Source organism: Ziziphus jujuba, chromosome 8, assembly GCF_031755915.1.
Source record: "Ziziphus jujuba cultivar Dongzao chromosome 8, ASM3175591v1".
Classification (NCBI taxonomy): domain Eukaryota; kingdom Viridiplantae; phylum Streptophyta; class Magnoliopsida; order Rosales; family Rhamnaceae; genus Ziziphus; species Ziziphus jujuba.
In genome coordinates this window covers 9,523,478-9,545,764 of record NC_083386.1, presented here as the reverse complement: position 1 = coordinate 9,545,764, position 22,287 = coordinate 9,523,478, and the positions used below count along the sequence as shown (strand labels likewise).

At 33.8% G+C, this 22,287-nt stretch overlaps 3 protein-coding genes across 7 annotated transcripts; 1 reads left to right on the top strand and 2 right to left on the bottom strand.

Moving 5' to 3' along the window:
• Positions 1-453: 453 nt before the first annotated feature.
• LOC107413253 (phosphoglucan phosphatase DSP4, amyloplastic) lies at positions 454-9,092 on the bottom strand. The gene is made up of 14 exons (XM_048469648.2): positions 8,828-9,092; positions 8,662-8,731; positions 8,529-8,573; positions 7,715-7,817; positions 7,044-7,120; positions 6,886-6,962; positions 6,502-6,582; positions 5,692-5,824; positions 4,601-4,660; positions 3,857-3,913; positions 3,184-3,279; positions 2,561-2,620; positions 1,383-1,490; positions 454-1,026 (listed from the first exon to the last, which is right to left on the bottom strand). Exons 1-14 carry the CDS (start codon positions 8,851-8,853, stop codon positions 895-897), a joined length of 1,125 nt encoding a protein of 374 aa, XP_048325605.1. The 5' UTR covers positions 8,854-9,092; the 3' UTR covers positions 454-894.
• A 1,575-nt stretch (positions 9,093-10,667) lies between these two features.
• LOC107413248 (SEC12-like protein 1) lies at positions 10,668-15,230 on the bottom strand. Its single transcript, XM_016021151.4, has 10 exons — positions 14,664-15,230; positions 14,316-14,416; positions 13,592-13,724; positions 13,389-13,480; positions 12,851-12,950; positions 12,678-12,750; positions 12,469-12,589; positions 12,031-12,150; positions 11,108-11,178; positions 10,668-11,036 (listed from the first exon to the last, which is right to left on the bottom strand). Exons 1-10 carry the CDS (start codon positions 14,838-14,840, stop codon positions 10,846-10,848), a joined length of 1,179 nt encoding a protein of 392 aa, XP_015876637.2. The 5' UTR covers positions 14,841-15,230; the 3' UTR covers positions 10,668-10,845.
• Positions 15,231-16,517: 1,287 nt separating this feature from the next.
• Positions 16,518-20,720, top strand: LOC107413247 (putative pentatricopeptide repeat-containing protein At1g19290). Of its 5 annotated transcripts, none has more exons than XM_016021150.4 (5): positions 16,518-19,509; positions 19,757-19,794; positions 19,905-20,001; positions 20,135-20,325; positions 20,414-20,720. In XM_016021150.4, exon 1 carries the CDS (start codon positions 16,578-16,580, stop codon positions 19,125-19,127), a length of 2,550 nt encoding a protein of 849 aa, XP_015876636.3. In that variant the 5' UTR covers positions 16,518-16,577; the 3' UTR covers positions 19,128-19,509; positions 19,757-19,794; positions 19,905-20,001; positions 20,135-20,325; positions 20,414-20,720. The 5 variants fall into 5 exon arrangements, with proteins under 5 accessions (XP_015876636.3, XP_024927788.3, XP_024927787.3 ...); XM_025072020.3 differs by having other exon boundaries at positions 19,736-19,794; XM_025072019.3 differs by having other exon boundaries at positions 19,674-19,794.
• Positions 20,721-22,287: the final 1,567 nt, after the last annotated feature.

The following is a 22,287-nucleotide window of genomic DNA, read 5'->3' as shown; positions in this document are numbered from 1 at the left end:
AAGTAATTGTAATTCCCAGTTGCTTAAATATGTTTGTCGTATTTTTCTTAATAAAATGATGCTTTTTTTTAAAAAATATACTTTTACTGTATTTGTCAATTGTTAAATTGCATTAAATGTCCTTTTTTTTATTATAATAATGCCAAATTATTTTTATAACAAATTTATTGTGGTAAACGTGAACTAAAAGTTTGTACATTAAATTCTTTAATATAAAAACTAACCAAACAAAAATTTATTTAATTCTATCGAATGGTTATTCGATTCCTTCCTTCCATTCTTATCCACCAAACATACCCTATATACTTAAAAGCATATAGATAAGTGAATCTAATAAAGTAATATCAAACTAATTGGTATCCAAAATGTGCTAAAAAGTTGGTGACCCCATTATGATGGAGAAAAAATTAAAAATTAAAAATTAAAAAAGAAAAAATAGAAGCAAGAAATCCGTAACCCAAGTAGAAAGAGCTTTCATACAGTGAGCACTTGAACTTATCAGCTATACGGAAATTATCTTCATAAATGGTACAAGTAATGTCTATACTCTCAGAAAAGAACAAGTTTAATGTATAATTTATGTAGCTAGAAATGGAAGAAGTAAAATTATTAACTACTTTACATGCAGGCTTCGTGTATCAACTTTTCCGAATGAAGAAAATATTTTAATTAGGATCTCCAATCTATTCAGATTTAAACAATCCAAATAGATTGAACTATATAATCCTAATTGTTTTAGACAGTTTAGATATACCTCATTTTTTATACAGATATTTAGAGTGATTAAATAGACCAACATATTATTCATCATCGGAATAATAAGCTTCCAAGAACCGTCATATTTCTCATCATTCCTTGCCTGCAAGGTCTAGATCATCACCAGCCAACCTCTTCCTATTCGTCATCGGAATAAGCTTCCAAGAACTGTCTTATTTTTTGTCGTTCCACGCTTGTAAGGTGTGGGTCATCACCTGTCAACCTCTCCCGTAGGGTTGCATTTGCAGTACTTGGATCATCATCAAGAACCTGGATAAAGTGAAAACCAAAAAGAGAGACCACTTCTCAGGAAACATTAAAACATTTCATTACAAAATTTAATATTAGATTTGATCATTGAAATTGGTTTAAATTTATAAACCATTGATCGGCTTACTGCTCTACGGTGCCTCAAAGGAGCAGTGTAATGACTCAGTTAGTTGCTCTCTCACGGACAGAGAGAGCTGTGAAGCTTATAAGGGTTTGTGAAAAAGAATTTCAATCACATTTTTACTAAAAGCAATTTTTCAATACATGCACACATGGTCAAATGTGTTCTCATCTAAATGGCAATAGAATCATGTACAGTATTTTTCTTAGCCCCTTTTTTCACAAGCTAGACTTACTTGAACAAAATTGTTAACATGGCCATCCTTGTTGGGAGAGGTGATCAGTTCGAATTTATTGCATGTCCATTTGCCATCAATGATGTACTTGTACTCGTAGTGTCCTTCCTGTTAAAAGAGTAGAGTAAAATATTGGTCTTTATTCTATGCAAGGGAACATTTTTTAAAACACCTCTGTATATATATATAATTGAGGAAGTGGTAATGATTTTGTGGGCATCCTATATATACATATATAAACCATATTCATCCACATAGGTAACCTTTTTCAACATTTACCATATATATATATAAATATATATATGTATGTATATATATGGGCAAAGTTAGAGAAAGAAAAAGCTTCTTAAGTGCAAAATTTTGATTGGTAAAAGCGTAAGATTTGAGTGAGTTCTCTTGATAAGTATTTTCTACCTTACAAATCCCATCGGTTTTATAGGGATATTGTTATCTTTGTGTATGAAATCATATTATGTATTAGGTGTTCTCAAGAAAACATCTGAGCTTCTGTATTTGCATAAGATTAAGATTGCAAGGCCTTTGAGTGAACTACTTATGGAATTAGGAAATCCTAACAAGTAGGTAGGTAGTAGATGTAAGCATGATTTGTGCTGAACCGTTTTAAACTCTTATATTCTCTCTCAAGTGCGTACGTTTTATGTGCCTTTATAAGTTTTTTTGAAATGCCTAAGAACAATTATATTATTTCTGTAAGTCATTGCACTATAAATTATGCCTTCAAATGAAAAAAAAAGAAAAAAAAATCCTTTTAATAAGAAAAAGAAAAGAAAAGCCAAAGCTTCTCTGGGTAATTTCATATCTCCATAAGCTTTTATTTCCCAAGAAATAGAAGTGCCATAGAGAATTGAGGGCACCACATAGTCTGTATCCTATTCAAAAAGCAGCAGTACATCTCTAATAGTGATATCGTTACAAATTTACTTCTACCCACTTGTTTTTGTTTTTCCTTGACAGGTTAAAACATTTAAGGTAGAGCAACAATATTAATGGTGCAATTGAAAAACAAAGAAAGAGAAGCACCAATGAAGTTTGGACAAAAAAAAATGCAGATAGCCATGAAACAAGACAGCACAATGTCCAATAAGGACTAATAACTTCACCTTCACACTGACATTATAATATCTGCACAAAAATTTAAAGCATTGAGGTTTACTTACAGGCAGTTCTCTATTAAGAATCCATAAACCTTGTTCCTCATCAAATTTTAGTGGTATTCTCTGAGAAAAATATCAAAGTAACAAAAAGTTTTTTATTAGTACAATAATGAGTGAAGATTAAGGGAAAAGAGACAGAGGAGAATGACTCAAATATCAAACATGAAACCATGTATGGAAACAAATATAAAAGGTATAAAAAACCATGTGACCAACTTTATGTTACAAGTTAATTAGGCTATGTTTATCATCATTTCGTTTTGTTAATTCATTTTGCACGAATATATTCTTACTAAAAGCATCAATATTCAAGTCTCATTTTCATTTAGTCAAATAGTCCCTTTTTTTTTTTTTTTTTGGGGGGGGGGGGGGAATATTTAGTCAAATAGTTAGCTGAGCTACACAAACCCCCCAAATTGACAAATCCAGTATATGGCTCCTTGCGTACTGAAAGAGAATATTCTATTCAACAACCAACTTTAGTTGAATATCCATAAAAGTTTTTACTAAAGGAGTATATCACCATGCACCCATGTGAACTATGCTAACTTTCTAGAAGCACATAACACTAACTTTTTAGTACTACACTGAATGTCAAAGATTTAATAATACAAAAAATATATTACCTGACCCCATCCAATATCAAGTCCAGATATTTCCACGGTGGAGCAATTGTTATCTTCCCATGTCAATGTAACAAGCTTCTTTCTTAGGCCTGTAAGCTTTAGATAAGAACATAAATTATTAGGCTGTAATAACTTCTACGATGTATGACAAAAGCAAAAAAGGCATTATATATAAAGATATCTTTTCCAAAAAGCTGGGCTTTTAGAGAGAGAGAGGGGGGTGGGATGATATGGATTTTCTTTTCTTGTTCTCTTCATTTCCTTTTTACTATTTAAAGATTATGGAGCTTAAAGAGAATAATAGCAAAGGAAAAAGTCAAGAAAAGATCCTAGCCACCCATCAACAAGGAAAAAATACTTAGTTCCTTAAAAATGAAAATAACCCTAAACAGAAAAAGCAACATCAGGTAGAAAATTCCAGAAAATTGTACTTCTAGCAATGCACATGAAGAACAATGATTAAAATTTCCAGAAAATTGTACTTCTAGCAATGCACATGAAGAACAATGATTCTCAAACTAATATCCTATAGGAAATTATTTAAAAGTAAAGTCCTCAGCGTGTGAAGCTGTTGAGAACTGCACATCTAAAATTGTAGACATTTGACAAACAATGATTCAAGGCTTCTTCAACATTTATATTTGATATAATAGAGAAAGGGAAATCAACTCACAATATCAGCAGTAGCACTTTTTATAGCATCCAGTTTTGGAAAGCATGACCGCTTGCTCTGCAAAAGAATAGCAGTATCCACTCAGTCATACAGTCAAGACCTAAGGTTACTTTAGCAAATTTCTTTTTCCATATCTATAAATACCCAAATAATAATTATGTCTTAATTTTTTGTTTCACCGTCAGCTACATAAAAAATCCCATTAAAAATGGAAGTTTCATTTCTAGTGACCTTTTCTTGACAAGGAAAGATACATATGATTACTTTCCATTGACATGGACTATACTAGCCAATCTGTATGAGAACAAGCTGCAGCTGCAGCTGCTGCTTAAATAGTTTTAAGATTTGTTTACGTTGGATGAAATAGTTAATGAATGCTGGGAATAAATCTGCACGTGGAGATGGAACCACTATTTACTAAGTAGTTTCCAGAAGTAGCATAACCAACAACAAAAAGCTTTTCAACCATGTATTTACCATTGCACATGCAAAGATGTATCAAATTTAACATCTTACAATCTTGTGGATAATTTTTAAATTAAAAATACTGACAAAGATCAATCTACACCAAAGCAGTTCGATGTACTCATTAACTCACATCAGAGTTTCATAAAACCCATAATTATATTTATATTCCAATATGTCAAAATAAAACAGAAAAGATAATCTACAAGTTTGATGAATGTAGTGTGACATGAAAAAGATATGCTAAGTTTCATTTTGCTTCACATTTAAGAAAGTTACCAGCAACAACTTGTGAGCTTCACTAAGTTTGTAGCCCTGAACCCAGAACATGTATGCCAACTGCAAGTCCAAAAGAAGCTTTCAGTACGCTCAACATAATGAAATGAATACAATTCAGAGCTAAAATGACATGCCATTATAAATGCTATTGCTGACCACAGCATCTCACAAATGCTTTTGATGTCATAGAACCCAGCCAATGTTTTCAATTTTATTTTACTTGAAGATTACTTATTCATAAGTATCAGTGAAATTCAAGACTATGTTCACTAGTACCACCATAAACATTACTGTACATGCAATAAAGAAAAGGTAGTAAGGAATGAGAGTAGAGTAAATCTGGATGTTACGACAGGATAAGGCAGTGGTAACAAGGATATAGTTGGGTATGCAAAGATTGAAGAAAAAAAAAGATCAGAAGAAAAGCTGTTTTAGATGGTTCTGTTATGTAAACTGAAAACTGAAAGATGCATGAGTGCAAAATATTTACCTAATTGAAGCTAATAAAGTGACAAAATGTAGGAGATAAAAGATCAGATAGGTAAAATTGAAGAGAAATGATAATTTAGGGTCATAGAACAGTGGCAAAAGAGAATTCACATCAACAACCCTCAATAACGCTTATCTTCTTTTCTTCTCTTCTCACTCTCCTTTTTGCTCAAAACGAATTCATAGGATACCTTCCTGGTTTACTTCCAACAAGGCTTAGTTGAATTGAATTTCCATAGAATGAAGTAACCATTTTAAATGTAGGCCTTGTTTTACATTCCTCAATTCCTACTATCCTCCCTTCTAGTGAAGTAAAAATAACTTTAAAAGGTTCAACATGTTGGTAGAAAGGACATCTATATCAAGAAAAGGCAAATATAAGAATATTGAATTGTCTCTACTATGCCATGACTAACATTTTTAACACAGATAGGCAACAAAAATAAATACATTTTATTGAAAGCCAAGATTAAATGATGTCAGTAGAACAACATCAATAAAACAAAGAGTAGGAGGTAGGTAGCTCCCTTGGGAATGTGGAAATCAAGATACTACAGCCATTTCTAGAACACAAATAAAAATAAAAGATTTGGAGTGCATACTGCAACAGCAGGAGCTCTTCCAAGACCAGCAGTGCAATGCACATAAGTGACACCACCATTTCGATTTATGGCTTTGTATAATTTACCGACGACAGCTGGTAGCCGCATCCTTAAATCATATGCATCAAAGTCTCTGCTAAATCAAACATTAGCGGGCTGCATAACATGAAGAATTGTAATATACAAATATTTTTTTTACATTACCATATAACATATTTGGTTTTGCTAATTCATGAACAAATTGTATAGCATAGGGTGCTTTATATACTTTTGTCACCTTTTTATTCTTCAGTACTATAATTGTAAAGAATCAAACAAACATAATAACATAAATTCAATTATTTGACTTCAAAATTAATTTAGCATATTAAAATTGAAAAAGGGGATTCCATGAATGCTCGTGTTGATAGCAAGGGTGAATCCGCCAAAGAGAGAAAAATTTGAAAACTAAATAGCTATAATGCACGTGTTATTTTCTTTTTAAAAGTTTAACCGAAAATTAATCATAATTGTAGAAAAATATTGATTTTTGTTTACAAAGTAACAGTTCAATAATTGGAGTTAAAGAAATTATGTACTCAAAAAACGGCAACCTAGAAATGCTTCAAAGCAGTGAATTTGTGCTCTATGATCGATACCAGCAAACAATAAAATAATGGTTCACTATGAACATGGTTCAGAATTATTGTAAAACAAAATGTTTTAAAGAACAACCATACTATGAAGCTATAAGAAACCCTTGCCTGAAACTTTTTTAGCAATGAAAAACAAGTAATGCTTCATTATATGAAGAGATAGTTTTTCACCAACCTTATCTCAGCGCGCAAGTGTTCAATGTCATCAAATGTCTTGGCATAGTCTCGTATCGCTTCAATATCAACCCCAAAATATCTGGATTCAGCAGTTAAGAATTCACAGTATTGTAATTGCACCCAAAGAAGCCAGCCAGTAAGCTGTCTCTAATTATCCATCACACACAAATATGACCATTTCTTCAAATAAAAACATAATGATGGTTGATTAATAATAGCATTAAAGAGTTCACAGTATTATTTTCACAACCAAAATAAACTTACCAATAAATTATTACAAATTATTACAATCTCGTAAAAATACTACCCTATATAAAGAACAACCTATATGAATATTATCAAAGTCAAAGTGGAAGTTCAAAGACAATATTGTCGAGGATACTCCAAATCTGGATTTTGTTGCAGGCAAAATATAGTTTTCACTCCAATTGCACGAAGTTTGTCAACATCATTAGGAGTCTGAAATTTGGAAAAGATAAATGATCATTTTAGAAAATATAGCTCTTTGCTAATATAATTAATTACTTTAACAAGCACCACCTGTAGGCATGATCCCACAATCAAATCCGGACGAATGAAGTTGTAGTTTATTCCAAGCTCATGCCTATAAGTCAAGACTGCATAGTATAATGTTAGATAGGAGTGATTAGCTATAAAAACAGGCATCCAGTAGTTAATTGGTTATCATTGTTTTTGTTTTTGTTGTTATACATGTAAGCATTAACAGAAAGGCGAAGGAATAAAAACAAAAAAACAATTAATACTAATACTAATACTAATAATAATAATAATAATAATAAACCAGAGTTTAAGTCAACCAAAAACAAACAGGCTAAGCCTATACAGCCAAAGCCCCATGCAATCCAAAAACTCAGCAAAAGAACCAAAAAGGCAAAGAAGAAGAAATTAGAGAGCTAAAGAATACGTTATTTCAATATACATATAAAATGATAAATTAGATACAAAGCATTGGAAGATCATGCTCAATAAACAAGGCTACAACCTCTGGACAAATTACAGGGGCCATCACATGCCATGAAACTAGGCTAATAAACATTCAGGTTACTTGAGACTACGAACTTTATTAACCTTTGTTTAGGGAAGTAATGTCATTGCCTCCAAAATGTAATGACACTATCTGACCTTCAAACACATGGTTCTGTTTTAGGTATCCCATGGTCAGGCTAGAAATACCTAATTGTTAAACTTACCTGCGCCCATAGCTTCTGTCATGTTGTTGCTATATGTCCCTGATTTTTCCTCCTCTTCATTGGCACCAGTTATCTCTGCGCTAGATGTGGAACCAGAAGTTGCCTACAGAAAAAGATGCCCGGGATTTCCAATAAGAAAAGGCTCAATGATAATGAATAATTTAGGATGAATAACAGCTCAACAATACTTCTCACTGAAAGTCAATTGCTATTCTAACAAACATAGAGCCAATAGTCACCACCAGCCGCCATACAAACTCCCCCCTCCCCCCCCCCCCCCCCCCCCCCAAAAAAAAAAAAAAAAAAAAAACACACAGCAGAAAAAAAAAAAAAAATAATAATAATAAAAATAAATAAATAAAACAGAAAAAAGAAAAAAGGAAAAAAAATTGAAAAATGAAAAAATTCATAGATAACCGAAAAGGGGAAGTTTTTACATAGCCTAGTCACAGCAATGATATCGCATAAATGAAAGCAAGTCATTAAATTGGTACAGAAACTATCATGGGCTTTCACCACAAAAGCCTGAAATGGAAAATTGGTTGCTATCCTTCATGCCTGTAAACACATAAACTGAAAATTGGTGGATTTGTCTTGATATTGTCCCAAAGAACATACTGTTCAGTTTTCTCCATTAAATGGATATACATCCAGCAACTACAAAATTAATCTTTCTTAGTTGGAGACTACACGTGTTCAATCCTCTTATCAGAAACGCAATAATATCCTAACTCATGAAAATAATGATAAAATAAGAACAAATTTCTGAACCCATTTTGCTGCCATATATTGTAATTCAAAAAAGGGGAGTCACCTTGATTGCCATGCTTCTGTATAGATCAGCTGTGTTCTTCACTCCCTGCATTAAATTCAGAAAAATGACGTTTTTTTTTTTAATGTCAAATTGACCGCAGAAATATTTAAGCGTAGAAGGTTGATAAGAGTACCAGGGTATTGACAAAGCAAAGAGGAATTCTCTGATGGGATTTGAAGCTCTGGAAAGGCAAAGCAGATGATCTGAAGATGAGAAAGAGAAATTAGAGAAGAGCAAAACTGAGAACAACCCATTAATGAGCTAAGAAAAAAGTTAAAAGTTGAATACGAAGCAGTGACCTTGGAAGGTTCTGAAGGCAGTTCATGCTATGATTCTGATACGATTCCCACAACTTTTTCTTTTATTTTCTTTCTTTTTGGCTGCTTTTTCTGCTTCTTCTTCCTTTCAAGTTTCAATCTTTTTCTACAGCACTCAAAAGCAGCAAGTTTTTTCGGGGAAAAAGAAATTGTTTGATATTTTCAAGTTGATATTTTTTTTAATTTGTAGAATGTAGATTGCGTCGTTCCCCGAACATGGTCGTACAGTCAGCAGATTCTATGAAATGCCACTTTTTTGTAGATATTTTATATTTATGTATCACGTGTCAGGTGTGAATCATACTCTATGAGAACCTTCATCTATTTACAGAAAAAAAGAAAAAAAAAAAAAAAAAAAAAAAGGGAGAGCTATTATCTCCACCCAAAACAAAAAGACAAATTTTTTTTGTTTTTAGCAAGGAATTTTTGGACAGAAAATTAGCTAGGGATATTCCAAGATAATCTGTATTTTGGGGTTCAATAAAAAATGAAAAGCAAAATATCCTAAAAATAGAAACCAAAAAATTACCCTAATTTTTAATTATGAAATTTTTTAATGGAAATTGATTTGCATTACAGATGTTTAAGCATTTTCAAAATTAAGGATTTGTTGTTGATTATGTGAACTTCCAGGTGTTTTGTTAAAATGTACAAGTTTAGCGCACTTTATAGTTCTCTACTTACTGTGTGCTTAATTGCTGTTGTTTTTCATGTTTTTGCATTTTCAAATTTAAGGATTGATGTTCATTGCGTGAACTTCCAGGTGTTTGTTTAAAAATATACAACTTTAGTGCACTAGAACATAGTTCTCTCTGTCTCCATGCACAATTGCTGTTATTTTCATGTTTTTAATTTTAAGTTTGCTCTTATTCAATTCTTTGAAGTGATAGTAATCTTTATTGTACCATCTAAGTTACGATTTTAAAAAGTTTTAACATTATATCATATATATACCCATTTGATAGGTTAGATATAAAACAAAAGTTTACATCATATATTGCCTTACCTGTAGACTCATTTGTTTTTATATATTACAACTATGTTTAATCTATGTGGTGTCTTCAACCCCATATTAATAGATGATTTATGGTAACTAATTTGGTTGGATTTTTTTTATTTATTTTTACTAAAATTAAAAGGTACTGTTTGGTATATAATTTAAAAACTAATTTATCAATTTTTTTTTTTTTAAAGGAAGAAAAATTAGTTTGTGCATGCTTAAGTTGTTGTCTCTTTGTTTGACCTTCACTTCAAGCAAAAATGATATATAATGTTTCCCAACAGTATAGCAAGAAAACACAAAAGTAAAAACAATTGTAAGCCTTTGGAATGTTTCTTAAAGTTAGGCAATCAAAAGTAACCAAAATATTTTAATGTATATGGAGATTTTAGATTGCATAATCCGATTACATGCAATTGATATTTTTTTGGACAAAAATTTCAAAATTAACAAATGAGAGAAAAATTAATTATATATGTGTATACTTGTTAATTGTCTTATGGGACGGCACAATGACAAGTATTTTTTCAGACAAACTCGCATCCTACTACTACTACTACTAATAATAATAATATGATCTACTATTATATATTTAAACGGCTCAACATAATACAGATATATCTAGAGTGATTTTCACTGACTATTAGGTGATCAAGACTTGAACCAAAAGTCTATCACTTACATGAGAACAGAGCTGGCGCCTGGCGATGGTCATTTTTAATTTATTTTATCACTAAGTTGTCCTTTTAGAGAGCACCCTATTCCATATATATATATATATATATATATGTATCTGAATTGTAAATTCAGAAGAAGAAGAGAAACAGAGAATAACAACAGCCTACAATTTTCTCAAGTAAAAGAAGTATGTGTTCCCAGGTATGAAATAGCATGTCTAAATTTAAACTAGAGAGCCTTTTTTGACTTTTAAATGATAATTGTTGTGTTCATGCTAACTTTTCCCAGATTTTCTTTCAAGGAAAAGAATGCATAGAAATCCTCACATATCTACTGGACCAAATGGATCATGATCAGAGGACTGTGAATCTCCTATGTAAGCTTTAAATTGTCTCGTTGCTTGATCTCTTTGAACAGGGAACTGCCAAAACGAATCAGCGTTCTTCAAGAAGACGTAAAATGCAACCGCTGATGCCAAAAACAGTCCTAACAGCAGCAGGTAGATTTGCCATTCTGCACATTCGCAATAAAAAGCTTAAGAAAAGATGTGTCAATCAAACATTGTGAGAGAGAGAGAGTTTTACCTTTCCAATCCGCAGGAACATTTAGCTTTGTCACCACAGCTCCCCACTCGCTAGAAGTAGTAAGAACAACCCTGCAAAGATATGACGAAAAACTGAGCCGCCAAGAACTAATACAAGAAACAATTTAATATCCTAAAAAGTCAGTACAATAGGCGTATCCAAGTTCCAATTTCAAAAAATGTACTGTCATAGATAATATAACATGGTATAGTGTCTAAATGCTATTATGCCCTTTTCACTAGTTATAAAAAAATAATACAAAGTGAATGTAACCAAAACAGGACCTTATCAATAGGACTCTATGTAGATTGACAAACTTTGAAAATGGGCACTAGAACCCTATCATAGGTTAGACCATTGAACTCTAAAGTCCACAATCTCTAACTTCCCTGGTGGATCTAACTCTCTTGAAGATCAATAAAAGCACTAGCATAGAGAATGGGGAAAAAACACGACTCAATACCTAGCATACCCAGAACAGGATTGATAATGTCAAAGGAGGAAGAGGAAAGCAAGAAGTGTACATGATTATTTTCATTGACATCAGCGCACCAGAATTCAAGTTAAATGTCTCAAAAAGTGAATATCCAGAGGAACAAGGAGCACAAATTATCATCAAGCACCAACGCTGGGCATATATAGCCTTTGGAGAAGCATTTATTTCAGTTTTAAATAAATAGTCAAAATCATTGCAAATAACAACTAAGGGTAGCAGCGAAGTGATTATTTTTGTATATACACATCCAAAATATTCAGGGAACTGATATGCATTTCAGAACCAAAGTTACAAACTAATGTGATCCTTTTTATAAAGGCCAAATGATCTTTCAACATTTTGGCATTAATCAATCAACCATGGTCATGGAGATAACCAAAATTATGTCCAGTAACATTAAAAGATCTTTATTGTCAGTTGGCTTTACCTTTCACTGGGACAGAACTCAAGATTTCCAATGCAAGTACCCAGGTGTAGCCTCTTACTCCTGTGGTAAATCTCCATTTTCTTTACTTCAACTACGCATATATCTCCGTCTTTGCTCCCCCTGTGGTTGAATCACCAAAAAACAAAATGACACATTAGCCAAAAGATATCACAAGAGACCAAACAATTTTGCAACACTCTGATAAAGATTTTCCAAGTTTCCAACTCATTAGAGCACCAAATCTCAAAGTTCTGTATCACAAACTGTACAGCTCCATTCACCCAAAAAAAAAAAAAAAAACTGTGCAGCCCAGAAAACAATTTTTATATTCAGTATTGTAACAGAGTAATGGAAATAGCTAGTGTTTGTGTTGCTCATTTGTCACAAAAGTCTATCAAGTAGACAACAAAATTTCAAATTGCAATGTTAAATGCTTACAGAGCAATATATTTCCCATCCTTGCTGATGGACATCACAGAAGCTGGCTTTCCAAGTAGCCTCTTATGCCCAATTCTCTTCCAAGTACTTATTTCCCAAACAGCAGTGACAGCTTCATTGCCTGTGAAACAAATGCAAGTAAAACATAAAAAAACTAGAAAATAAGGTGGGTTAGTGTACATTTTCTGCTTTAGAAAGGATGGAAAAACCTTTTTGAACGGTGCAAAATAGAAATGGTTTTGTTCCATCCTTGGAAAACCGACATAGTTCGATATTTTCATCCTGCAGGGGGAAAAAAAAAGAAAGGGCACTATAAGATACCAAAATAAGAGCAAAACAGCACAATAACCACAGGAAAAAAGATTGGACAAAACAAACATACTGTTTTGCGAGTCAAAGTAGTCAAAGGAACACCATCTTCTATCTTCCATATTCTTGCTGAACCATCAGTAGAAGTTGAAGCTAAGAACTCTGAGTCTAAGCTACAGGATGATAAATAAAGAAGACCAAACAATTCATCTTGATTTAGAAAGTGGATGTATTTCCTTCAAAAATTCAATCGTACAATAGTTGACACTATTATAGAAATCTTTAATACCTACCACCATTTTATTCAACTTGTAAACAAAATAAAATAAAACATACAACACTGGACCAAAATTCTGCAGGTTCATCGATAAGTTTACTGAATCATTGTATACTAAATATATACTGCAAAAGCACCCATACCCTATTGTCCAAGAACATTTCTTCTCAAGCACCATTTACATTATGACATTTATTCAAATATTGAAAAATAATTGCCCATATTATCATGACTTGTGACACTACTCAGCAGGAAAGAGCAATAAATAATAATAATTAATGGTTTGCAGATATAAAAGCAGCACAAAAATACAAAGAGATTACTTGCTCCACACCTGAAATCTATGTCACGGATGGACTTGTGTGCTCTTGGTTCGTCTAAAATGACACTAAGGCTTGGCCACTCCAAGATTCTGAGATGTCCATCCTATAATTGATCAAGAAATATTCAAGAATAAATAAGTTTCAACAAAAACATGCAAACATGCGGTGTGAATAAGAAAAGTAGAAAATATTCACATCACAGATGATTGCTTACTTCTCCACCAGTGGCTAGTTTAGAACCATCAACACTAAAAGTTAGACATTTTTGCGGACCAACATCTCTGAGAAGAGGTAGTTCTTTTGCCAACAGCTTTGCATTTGATTCTCGACCATACAACTCAAACAATCTATGTGTCGGAAATAAAAGAAAACGTCATACCACAAGCACAACAAGCTAAACCCTTTAAGAGGGTACAGAGATACTAAGAACACAAGAAAGAGGACAAGGTAGCCGAACTTGAAGGCTATCTAATATCAACCATTAGACAAAATTAAAACTCCCCAAACCCCCACAGCAGGGGCAAAAGAAGAATAAGACTGAAAAAACAGAACAGTCAGATAAAAAATTTCATGATCATTCATCACCCTCTGAAATTTGGTATAATTAGAGGAAACGTACACCAGTATCAAGATTCATCAATTAGATCATTCATGATTATCTGAAATTGATTCAAATTGATGAAAATAGTCCATTCATATCAAGGAAAGGGGAAGTAACTGAAAATTTTTCAAACAGGTGAATTTTAGTAATTATGATAGGGAGGTAAATAAATTTTAAGAAACAGTAGCAAGTTCACTCAAAACAGTGTCTCAATTTCCCAATTGAATCCCATACATTCCAACGTATCCAATAACCAAAAATATGATTTTTTTTTTTTTAAATGAAATTTAGACAGCCTAACCAAAAGGGTACTGAAAATTTGTGAATATAAACTCACTTGCAGCCACCTCTAGCTGTAGAGCACACAATATCCTCCCCATTTGGATGCACAGCTAATGAAACAGGATCGCCTTCCACTTCTTCAAGCACATAACTAGTCTGAAACATCAAAAACAAAACAAAATTTAGGAAAAAAGTATCTTTCTAGTCCGTGCTGCTTTTCTCGAGGATAAAAAATAGTTACCCATTAACAACCAACAACAAACGTACAAAAAAAAAATAAATAAAAAATGTTTTCCATGCTTTCGAAAACAAAGCAAAAGAAAAAAGTTTGTTTTTATTTTTAAACAGTTTTACTACCCAATAAATATAAAAATATATAGAAAGGAATTAGAGAGAGAGAAACCAGAGAAGAGGAGGAGACAGAAGTGGTCTTGGGATCGAAGGAGAAGATCTGAAGCAGAGAAGGGGAAGAATCCCCACGTCTGGAAGTTCCCAAGACCACAAAGTTCACGTTGTCGGGTCTTCGAATCCACGACCCACATCTCACCGGACCCTTTTCCGACCCACCACCAGACTCCATCAATTAGAATTTTGGTATAGACAGAGAGAGAGAGAGAGAGAAAGAAAGCGTGATAATCGAAAATATCTGAAAATGGATAAAGAAAAAAAATAGAAATTTGAGAAACTTTGTTCCCCGTTTATGGTTAAGAAAAGGGAATATATATAATATAGATATATTTGTTTTTTCTTTTCTTTTCTTTTGTTTGGGGAGTGAGAAAATTGTAGGTGGGACCAGGAAAGGGAAGGAGTCAACGAACGGAAGTTTGTTGTACAAGGAGAACAACAATGTCAACTCCACTCTTCCTCTCTGTCTTTCACAAGGTTGTTTGTTAGGTATATTCCGTCTGATTCCGCGGGAACTGCGAGAAAGGCCGTTTTCGTTTCTTAATTTCCTTTTTTTTTTTTTTTTTTTTGAAATGTTGTTGTTTTTATTTTTTATTTTTTTTTAAATAAAAATATTCCAACTCCTCCTAATTGGCAATTGCAAAGGCTAAGTACATTGAATGTATTATGTAGGAATGACGATTCCGTGGGTCTTTGGAAAACCCGACCCGATTGTGCTGGGTATGGATAGCCTTTAATCGGGGTTTTGAGGTGGATCGGGTTTAATAATTTAACATCTACTACGGATTCAGATCTAATTTATTAGAAGTTTTTGTTATATTTGAAATTATTTTGGGTCGGGACAAGGTGGGCAATCCAGCGGATCAAGGCGGGTAAAACCCAAAAGGTAAAAAGATCAGGTCCGGATTGGCAAGGCAAGTTATAATTTAGTCGGATCGAGTTTATTCCATTGTCATCCCTAATTGAATGTCCAAAAATAATAAAGAAGCAAATATTATTTTTACACTTATTTAAAGTTGGTATAATTAGGATAAAGGGAAAAAAAGAGTAAAATATAAAAGTTGATATATATATATATATACACACACAGAAGTAAGAACTTTTTTGGACTTTCATTAAAAAAAATAATAATAATAACTTTTTTTTTTCTAGAAAAAATAACTGGCTTAGGCTGTTTAGCCATAATAGTAGAAAATAGTTCTCCAAATTAGTTGTTTGACAATCGTTTTAAGGAATATTTCCTTATATAATTAGAAATTTATAATTTATTTATTTTTTGTTGGCAAAACAATTTTAAATTGTTCAACTTGCATTATGAAACAATTTAAGAATGTTCCATCATAGATTACCATATGTATATCAACCAAAATATCTCAATATACATTTAGAAATTTATTCCATAATGTTTGACAGTAAAATTTTTAAATTGTTTGAACTAGAAGTGGGCATAAATCGAATTGAATTGATCAAATCCAGCTTAAATATATATAATTTTGTAATATTTTTGTTATAAATAACTATCTTTTTTATTTTAAAATTATTTAATTTTAAATATCAATAATATTAAATTTAAATTATTAAAAAATTATTTTTTAAAAAAATTTAAAAATAATAAATTATTAGATGAAAGTCCATATCAAACAAGCCAATATTCCAAAAGGTCAATTGATTTTAAAAATCTTATGAATTTTAATCGATTGTCAGTAGAATTTGTTTTTTTTTTTTTTAAAAAAAAGGAAAAACTAAAATTATGCTCTAATTTGCAATTACAAGTATATCCCTCTTGTCTATCAACTAGCATTTGTTTTTCAACAAACCCTTTTCTGTCTTTTCATTTTCTCTTCTCCCTTTGTTACCTAAACCCACAATCACAGAGACCATTGAAAGACGGCCATCGACGTTTTCTAATGAAATGATCATCAGGTGCTTCTCAACGTCCTCTACTCGTGTCCATGTGTCATCGTCTCCACCTCACTGGAAGCTCCGTGACGAATCCAAGCTTACCCGACCCGAATTGATCAACCGGATCACCCACCTCCTTGTTCTTCAACGTTTCGATGCCCTCACCAAGCTTTCCTTCCAATTCTCCGATCAGCTTCTAGACTCCGTTCTCGAAAAGCTCAGGCTAAACCCTAATGCCAGTTTAGGGTTTTTCAAATTGGGCATCAAGCAGCAAAATTTCAGGCCCAGCATAAAATCTTACTGTAGGATCGTTCATATATTGTCAAATGCTCGAATGTACAATGAAACCAAAACCCATTTGAAGGAATTGGTGGGTCTGTGTAAAAATAATTACCTGGCCTTTACAGTTTGGAATGAGCTTGTTAGAGTTTACAGAGAGTTTACGTTTTCACCCACTGTTTTCGATATGATTCTCAAGGTTTATGCTGAGAGTGGCATGACAAAGTATGCACTCTATGTGTTTGACAATATGGGTAAGTGTGGTCGGTTGCCCAGCTTGAGATCTTGTAATTGTTTGCTGAGTAATTTGGTTAAGAATGGTGAGTATCGTGCTGCTAGTCTTGTTTATGATCAGGTTGTTAGGCTTGGGATCGTTCCTGATGCTTTTACCTGTGCAATAATGGTGAACGCGTATTGTAAGGAAGGCTGTGTTGGTAGAGCTGCTGAGTTTATCAATGAAATGGAGGGTTTGGGTTTTGAAGTGAATTCTGTTACTTACAATAGTTTGATTGATGGGTATGTTAATTTGTGGGATATGGAAGGAGCAGAAAGGGTGTTAAAGTTGATGTGTGAAAGAGGAATCTCGAGAAGTGTGATTAGTTATACAATGTTGATTAAGGGCTACTGCAAGCAATCTAAGATGGAGTGTGCGGAGAAGATTCTCCGGAGTATGAAGGAGGACTCTGTGGATGTGGATGAGCAATCTTATGGTGTGTTGTTAGATGGGTATTGTCGAGCTGGAAGAATGGATGATGCTGTTAGGATTCAGGATGAGATGTTGAAGGAAGGCTTTAAAGTGAACGTGTTCATTTGCAACTCCTTGATAAACGGATACTGTAAACTTAGTAAAATTCATGAAGCGGAGAGAGTGCTAAAGCAAATGGTAGCTTGGAACTTAAAGCCAGATTCTTATACTTATAATACTCTAGTGGATGGGTACTGTAGAACTGGTTGTACAAGTGAGGCTTTCAAGCTTTGCGACGAGATGCTTCAGGACGAAATTGATCCAACCGTTGTTACATATAATACTCTACTCAAGGGTTTATGTCAGGCAGGTGCTTTTGAGGATGCCCTACGTCTTTGGCATTTAATGAAAAAAAGAGGTTTGGCTCCTGATGAGGTAGGCTATTGTACTCTGCTTAATGGGTTTTTCAAAATGGAAGATTTTGATGGGGCTATAAAGTTGTGGAAAGATATTTTAGCAAGAGGTTTTGCTAAGAGCAGATTTCCTTTCAATATAATGATAAATGGATTATGCAAGATGGGCATGATGATTGAAGCAGAGAAGATTTTCAATAGGATGAGAGAGCTTGGATGGTCACCTGATGAAATTACTTATAGAACTCTGAGTGATGGATATTGTAAAGTTGGAAATGTTGAGGAAGCTTTCAAAATTAAAGAATTAATGGAGAGAGAAGAAATATTTCCTTCCATCGAAATGTATAATTCGCTGATAAGTGGAGCCTTCAAGTCTAGGAAGTTGAGTAAAGTAATGGACCTTTTAGCTGAGATGCAGAGTAGAGGACTTTCCCGTAATATTGTTACTTATGGAGCCTTGATTGCTGGTTGGTGCAATGAGGGGATGCTGGACAAAGCTTTTGGTGAATTTTTTCAGATGATTGAGAAAAGTTTCTCCCCCAATATTATTATTTACAGCAAGATTATCAGTAGTTTATATGGACATGGTAGGATAAATGAAGCAAACATGCTGTTACAGAAATTAGTCGATTTTGATCTTTTTCCCAACTCTGAATGTCTTAAGCTCTGCTCAACTGGGATTAGACATGAAGAAATTCATAAAATTGCAGATACTCTCGATGAAGGTGTAAAAGGTTTCTCCCTCCCCAATAAATTTGTGTATAATATAGCTATTCTGGGACTGTGCAGGTCTGGAAGGGTTGATCATGCAAGACAATTTCTATCTACTTTGTTGCCTGGAGATTTTACTCCTGATAATTATACTTACTGTACCCTAATTCATGCCACAGCAGCCACCGGTAATGTGGATGCGGCTTTCAATTTACGAGATGAGATGCTGAATAGGGGTCTTGTTCCTAACATAACTACATATAATGCCCTTATAAATGGCTTGTGTAAATCAGGAAACCTTGAGAGAGCGCAGAAGCTTTTCATTAAACTTCACCTGAAGGGATTAGCTCCTAACGTTATTACTTATAATATTTTGATTGATGGGTATTGCAGGGCTGGTAATACCACTGAAGCCTTCAAGTTGAAAGAAAAAATGATTGGAGAAGGAATTGCCCCCTCTATTGTTACCTAGTAAATATTGGAGAATTCATAAGTTTTTTCTTCTAATGATCATGGCATTAGTGGAGCTAAATATTGTGAAAACTTGAATTTGTCTTCAAACTATATTTATTGTGGGGAAATACAGAGGACCTCCAAGATTTACAGTTTGTTGTGTTTGTTGATGAGCTTCCTTTGTCTGGTACCTTCCATTGGAAAAATAAATTTAACAGAGTAATCAGATATTAATAAATGCCTGATATACATAACATCTACGAAGCTGAGTTCAGCGAAGAATGAAGTTCGGTGTCTATAATTTTTCCTTGAGCAAGCATCATTACACATTAAATTTTGGAGTTCTGACCACTACATGAAGCAGGGCCGTTTATGTTTTAGCGTCTTTTTGAGAGACCCAGGTAATTTCCATTGCTTGATGTGTTGATTTGCTTCCTTTCAGTGTGATTCTCCTTATGGCAACACTTCTGTTGGTACAGAAAAGGATTGAACTGTATCATCTGTATCTCTAATTCTCTGACATCAACAACCTAGATTTTGTTTATTTCTTTGACTAAACTTTTAGTTACGTGCTCGGCTTTTTACCAAGTTGCTCAAGAAGGTACTTTCTTAAATTTCATGAATCAGAGCTGAAGAAAATTTTTGCAGGACTTGAAGCTGAGCTTCAGGTCAATACTTTTGTGAAGGTACAGAAACTTTTCCTTAATCTCTCTTAAACAGATACTTACGTCTAAACTGAAATTATTAATTACTTATAGAATTAGTATGTGGTTTTTTTTTTTTTTTTTTTTCCCAGTGGAGTAAAAAGCAGCACTTGTGTGCCAAATGTCTGAAAATTTTTTAATGCTGTCCGTATGGAACGTGACAATCAACAGAAGTGGGATGTATAGAAAGTAAGATGTCCATTTTGAAACTAATTTATGCTACCATCATATCCAAGCATGTTTGAGGTCGTTAAATTGGTGTTGGTGTAACTATCTAACTCTTGTTTATCATTTGAGCTCTGTCTATATGCACTTATTCCAGGTTCTGGCTATAAAAGCATACATCATCCACCAAATCGACCAAGCATTCCAGGAGCATTATCTACGGTTGTTGCACTTGCTTTTCATGTGCTTGCAAAACATGCAAGGGGAGGATCCATATTGATGCCAGCCCGGAGACTACACTTGAACTGTGGACCTTTGCCAGAGAAAATCAAGCTAATTTGTATTCAGGTATCCATTTATTGCATTACTTTCAGAAGTTTATTAATACTACATGTATTGTCGTTGAGGTAATTAGGGTATCAATGTCAAAACGCAGGGCATCAGGTTGTTGTTCGGAACGAGACAAGCTCGTCTTCTGTCGTGCTTATGCATCTAACTGAGCAAACAAGATGACGGACCTTAGGTCCTCTAATGAATATGAACAAGGTTCTAGTGTATGATAGTTTTTGTTATGACCAGTTTAATACCCCTTCTTATAGTTTGTTTTTTTCCCTGTATTTTTCTGTTTACCATGGGACAAAACTGAGCCAGAATTGTGCATCAGATTTGCACAAAGTGGAATTAAAGTTACTAGTCTCTCTGTTATAAATAAATCTTCCATAAATTGATGGATAAATTATCTATGACTAGCATGGAAATTTTTAGCATTTTAAATTTTCATGCTCTCATTTCATTCCCTTATAAACGTAAATCCAAAAGCAACCCAAGATTTTACCATGTTTTCTGAAATATGTTTTTCAAAAAGTTGTTATTATTTATATATATATATATATATATATAAATAAAATAAAAAGAAAAAACCAGTGTAATCTGTATTCATATTGACTTACATTCTTTTTTGATAAATAGAGATATTTCATTGCACCAGGCACAAAAAAAACACCTCCCTACAGGGAGGGGATTACAGAAGGGGGATACTTCCAAGGGCATCAGAGGCTATTAAACCTGAAATATCCCTAGGAAAATAGCCAGAGTTACAATTAAGCAAAAAAGAGGAGGATCCTATCTGAAGGGCTTTCTTCGCCAACAAGGCAGCCACCCTATTAGAATTTCTGGAGTTCCATGCCAGACACCAGTTCTCCTTCTCAAAAATAGATCTAAGGAAGATGATGTCGTATCTTGTTTCCCACACCACAGGTTCTTCCACGGATAGAATACTAGTCACAGCTTCTTGACAGTCCGAAGACCAGTGGAGGGCTTTCTAATTCCTTGTCTTACCTACTTCAGCTGTCCAAGATAAGGCTTTCACCTAAGCCTTTATGGAGGAACCACATTGAATACGTTTAGAATCACAAAAAATGACCTCCCTCTGCCAATCTCTAACAACAAACGCAATCCCAGCTTGATTAGTTTTAAAGGCCGCATCAGAGTTGATTTTCCACCACCCTTTAGGAGGAGGATTCCACCGTTCCTTAGTAGCAGCACCATGTGTATTGCTTGGCTTTTCCAGATTCAAAAAATCATCAAATAGAAATTTGAAGCGTTGTAACAAATCCTGGTTAGGGGTGGAATCAGAGAAGATCTTTTCATTTCTACATAACCAAGTTAAATATAATAAGGTGGAAAGAAAAATGGACACTGATCTCTTATCTTTGCCTTGTCCAGCTCTAGTTGAAGTTGGGTTGATGCACATCTCCACCAGCTCCTTGGTGTTGGAAGCATACTAATTCTCTAGTCTGCACCCCCATCTACTAGCTAAAGCTAGCCTTCGGATAAAGTGGCAATTTTTGAAAATATGCAAAGCTGTTTCCTCTTTGTCTTCACACCAAACACAGTTGCGGTCCCCTTTACCGATTCTTGCAAAGATCAACTCTCTAGTGGGGATCACATTGGATAGCATTCTCCACAAAAACAATTTGAGATGTTCATGAATCTTGAGAGTCCAAAGGTTTTTCCAGATAACCTCAGCTTCTCCTCCTTGCTCGGGCAAACACATAATTTCATAGCAATTTTTAACTGTAAACCTATCTTCCTTATTTCCTTTCCAAATGAGTTTGTCTCTACAGCTGATCCGTGGCCATACTAACTATAAAATTGCTTCAGCAGAGTCCAGGGTAAAAATTTGTCGAATTTCATTTTCTTTCCACTGGTTAGTTCTCTCATCACGGAGCTCAAACACTCTCCTCCATCTAGAAACATTTGTTTCAATCCGAGCAATAGTACTTTTTGTTTCTGAATCTAGCAGCCATG

Bases quoted from the DNA above. Each gene is read 5' to 3' on its own strand.
- LOC107413253 (XM_048469648.2), bottom strand. From the start codon at position 8,853: ATGAACTGCCTTCAGAACCTTCCAAG. The intron at 3,280-3,856 runs GTGAGTTGATTT...TCTTATCTAAAG, and splicing joins AAAGTGCTACTGCTGATATT to CTTACAGGCCTAAGAAAGAA. The intron at 2,621-3,183 runs GTAATATATTTT...TATTTTTCTCAG, and splicing joins TTGATATTGGATGGGGTCAG to AGAATACCACTAAAATTTGA.
- LOC107413248 (XM_016021151.4), bottom strand. From the start codon at position 14,840: ATGGAGTCTGGTGGTGGGTCGGAAAAGGGTCCGGTGAGATGTGGGTCG. The intron at 13,481-13,591 runs GTAAGCAATCAT...GATCAATTATAG, and splicing joins AACTAGCCACTGGTGGAGAA to GATGGACATCTCAGAATCTT. The intron at 12,151-12,468 runs GTAAGCATTTAA...ATTCAACCACAG, and splicing joins GATGGGAAATATATTGCTCT to GGGGAGCAAAGACGGAGATA.
- LOC107413247 (XM_016021150.4), top strand. From the start codon at position 16,578: ATGATCATCAGGTGCTTCTCAACGTCCTCTACTCGTGTCCATGTGTCA.